Source organism: Nanorana parkeri, unplaced genomic scaffold (assembly GCF_000935625.1).
Source record: "Nanorana parkeri isolate BGI_ZX_2015 unplaced genomic scaffold, ASM93562v1 scaffold2884, whole genome shotgun sequence".
Lineage (NCBI taxonomy): Eukaryota > Metazoa > Chordata > Amphibia > Anura > Dicroglossidae > Nanorana > Nanorana parkeri.
Genome location: NW_017309152.1, coordinates 26325 through 29633, shown reverse-complemented (window position 1 = coordinate 29633; position 3309 = coordinate 26325). Strand labels below are relative to the sequence as shown.

Sequence of the window (3309 nt, the reverse complement as noted above, 5' to 3'; positions counted from 1 at the left end):
CACCCCAATACTGCTGACAATAAAAACTAAACATGGGTTGTGGGGTTTTCTAGTTGTACTCACAGACATATATCCTAAAATGTACATTTTATTTATACTTTGTTACAATTGATATTCATTGTAAATAAAGGAAACAATACAATAAAAGTTCCGGCCACGCCCCCGCACATGATCCACAGACTGGTCTGTACAGGTGTAAAGTGTCCCCAATATGTCTGAGGATGAGGATCTCTCCTTTAAATCTTATATTTGTACAAATCAAATACCCCAAAACCAATATATAGTTTTATCATCATACAGATAACACCGGCGACGGCGACAGAGAAACAAGGACATAAATGTGAGATTGCGTCACGGCTCATTTCTAATAGATAATCATTGGAGGGTCTTCCTGGAATAAACTTTAGGGTTTCCCTCCCTCAGCTATAGAGGACTACATTGCTGTATAATGTATTGCTGGGATTTGTAGTCCTCTATGGCTGAGGGTGTTATTCTGCATTGCTGTATAAGGTATTGCTGGGATTTGTAGTCCTCTATGGCTGATCATATTATTCTGCATTGCTGTATAATGTATTGCTGGGATTTGTAGTTCTAAATCTGATGGTATGGGTTCCTCTCTCTCCCTCCCTCAGCTATAGAGGACTACATTGCTGTATAAGGTATTGCTGAGATTTGTAGTCCTCTATGGCTGAGGGTGTTATTCTGCATTGCTGTATAATGTATTGCTGAGATTTGTAGTCCTCTATGGCTGAAGGTGTTATTATGCATTGCTGTATAAGGTATTGCTGGGATTTGTAGTCCTCTATGGCTGAGGGTGTTATTCTGCATTGCTGTATAAGGTATTGCTGGGATTTGTAGTCCTCTATGGCTGACGGTGTTATTCTGCATTGCTGTATAAGGTATTGCTGGGATTTGTAGTCCTCTATGGCTGAGGGTGTTATTCTGCATTGCTGTATAAGGTATTGCTGGGATTTGTAGTCCTCTATGGCTGACGGTGTTATTCTGCATTGGTAAATAATGTATTGCTGGGATTTGTAGTCCTCTATAGCTGGCGGTACAAGTCTGCATTGCTGTATAAAGTATTGCTGGGATTTGTAGTCATCTATAGCTGACGGTGTTATTCTGCATTGCTGTATAAAGTATTGCTGATATTTGTAGTCCTCTATGGCTGAGGGTGTTATTCTGCATTGCTGTATAATGTATTGCTGGGATTTGTAGTCCTCTATAGCAGGTGTTATTCTGCATTGCTGTATAATGTATTGCTGGGATTTGTAGTCCTCTATAGCGGGTGGTATTCTGCATTGCTGTATAAGGTATTGCTGGGATTTGTAGTCCTCTATGGCTGAGGGTGTTATTCTGCATTGCTGTATAAGGTATTGCTGGGATTTGTAGTCCTCTATGGCTGAGGGTGTTATTATGCATTGCTGTATAAAGTATTGCTGGGATTTGTAGTTCTCTATAGCTGGCGGTATTCTGCATTGCTGTATAAGGTATTGCTGGGATTTGTAGTTATAGCTTGGAGTCAGAGGCATTCACAGCTCAGACCGGACCCTGGCACCCCACCACGGTCCTAAAATCATCAGTCTGTATTGTTTTAGAAAAGTTGTCACATGACACACAAAAAAAGGAATTGATAATTGGTATCGGTACTCGGTCTCGGTGCGTCCCTAATATATATATTTGTAGTTTGTGTGCACATCGTAATGTAATAGGCTGCGCACTCCTATGGACGCAGCTTTGTTGCACTGAATCCCCCCCAACGCATCATGAGGAGTAGTTTTGGGATCCGGCAATAATGTCCCCGGCTGTAATTTAGTGTCACAGCTGGACTGGTGTCACCCGTCGCTGGGATCGGTAAACTTCCCGTCTGTCGGGTTTCCTTTAATTCTCACGTTTAGTTTACTGATTTGTACTGAGATTGTAGTCTATCCCGGGGGCGGAGCTTGGAGCGGTGACTACTTTACAACGCACACAGGCAGGGGCGTCCCGAGGCTGGGTTCCGGGTGACCCCCTGCCATGATGTCATTGCACATGGCGTGACGTTACCGCACGTGTGCGCGATGACGTCATTGCGCATGCGTGGTGGTCTTATTGACGCCTGCCGGCGGCCATCTTGGTGATGGAGGCTGGCACAGAGAGAGGAGGGGACGTTCACCCGGCGGGATGAGGTATGGCGCCGGGTCCCCTCCTCTCTCCTGACACTGTCGGGCTCTCGGTCCGTGACCCAGTGCCCGACTTTTTAGAGGGGGTGACACCAAAATGACTGACTGTCCAGGAAAGTTGCCACCTGTCCAGGATTCACCCGGATTTTGAATGCTGTGTCCGGGTTTCATGGCAGCAGAAACCCGGACACAAGATGTCAGGCACACAGGAGAAACCAAAATTAGGATAGGGGCTACTGGCCCCCCCACTGAATTTAGTCTCCACTGTGATATCTACATATGAATAAGCCGCGAGTCATTCTCCCCAAAAAATGTCTGCTCGTCGCTAGAGTGTTCGGGGTTTTGCTTGAAGAAAAGGTGGCAACCCTATTTTGGTGTCACCCCTCCAATGGTGGCACCAGGGTGCAGGCCGCACCCCCCTTGTGATGACACTGCACACAGGGACTATAGGGAACAGACGTAGCCCCCCTCCAGAAGGAAGGAACGTGTCAGAGATGATTGGAGGATCTCCAGCCGAGTGACACAAATAAGATACATTGTTGCTCGGAGTTCGGGGACTCGGAGGGATTTTTAGGATTTCTCTCCGGAGTTTCGGGTCACTTTTTGGTCGTCCTGAACCCCCGGAGCTCATCCCTACACCTGTAGAAGGGGTACATCGGCGTCTCCTCTGCAGTCGCAGCTGAGTGTGCGTAGGGACTTTCCCCGAATAGGAGGAGACTCGTCCGTCACTAAACCAGAAAAGAAACAGAAAGTAAAATCAGCGAGCTCGTCTCCACACCCAGAAACCCTCATCGGATATATCACCTTCCCCCGGCCGACCCGACTACTGTCACTGCCAGCGGGATGGGGGACAGTCAGTACCAGCACCCCGTGTCCCTCCACTGGGGGGAAGGTCCGAAGAAGCTTAAGAAGCTGAAAAACAAACTTCTGCTGTATTTCCAGAAGAGGAGCGAATCTAACGGAGGGGATTGTGAGATCCGAGACACCGACTGCAGCCGGGGATACGTCCTCATACACTTCAAGGAGAAGGAGGGTAGGTACCGGGGGAGGGGGGCGACAAAGGGGTATTATCATACATTGCAAACAGAGGCAGAATTACAAATCATAGGACCTCATAGCAAAACATTGCCCCCCCCCCCCCTCCTCC

The 3309-nt window shown here is 47.4% G+C and overlaps 1 protein-coding gene across 1 annotated transcript in view; it reads left to right on the top strand.

The window, feature by feature from the left end:
- Window positions 1-2964: 2964 nt before the first annotated feature.
- The window catches only part of LOC108802466 (poly [ADP-ribose] polymerase 14-like), a 21722-nt gene continuing 21377 nt past the window's right edge, over window positions 2965-3309 (top strand). The window contains exon 1 of the mRNA XM_018574324.1: window positions 2965-3195. Within this exon, the coding sequence (XP_018429826.1) occupies window positions 3006-3195 (190 nt within the window). The 5' untranslated portion in view covers window positions 2965-3005. The remainder of the gene's footprint in view (window positions 3196-3309) is intronic.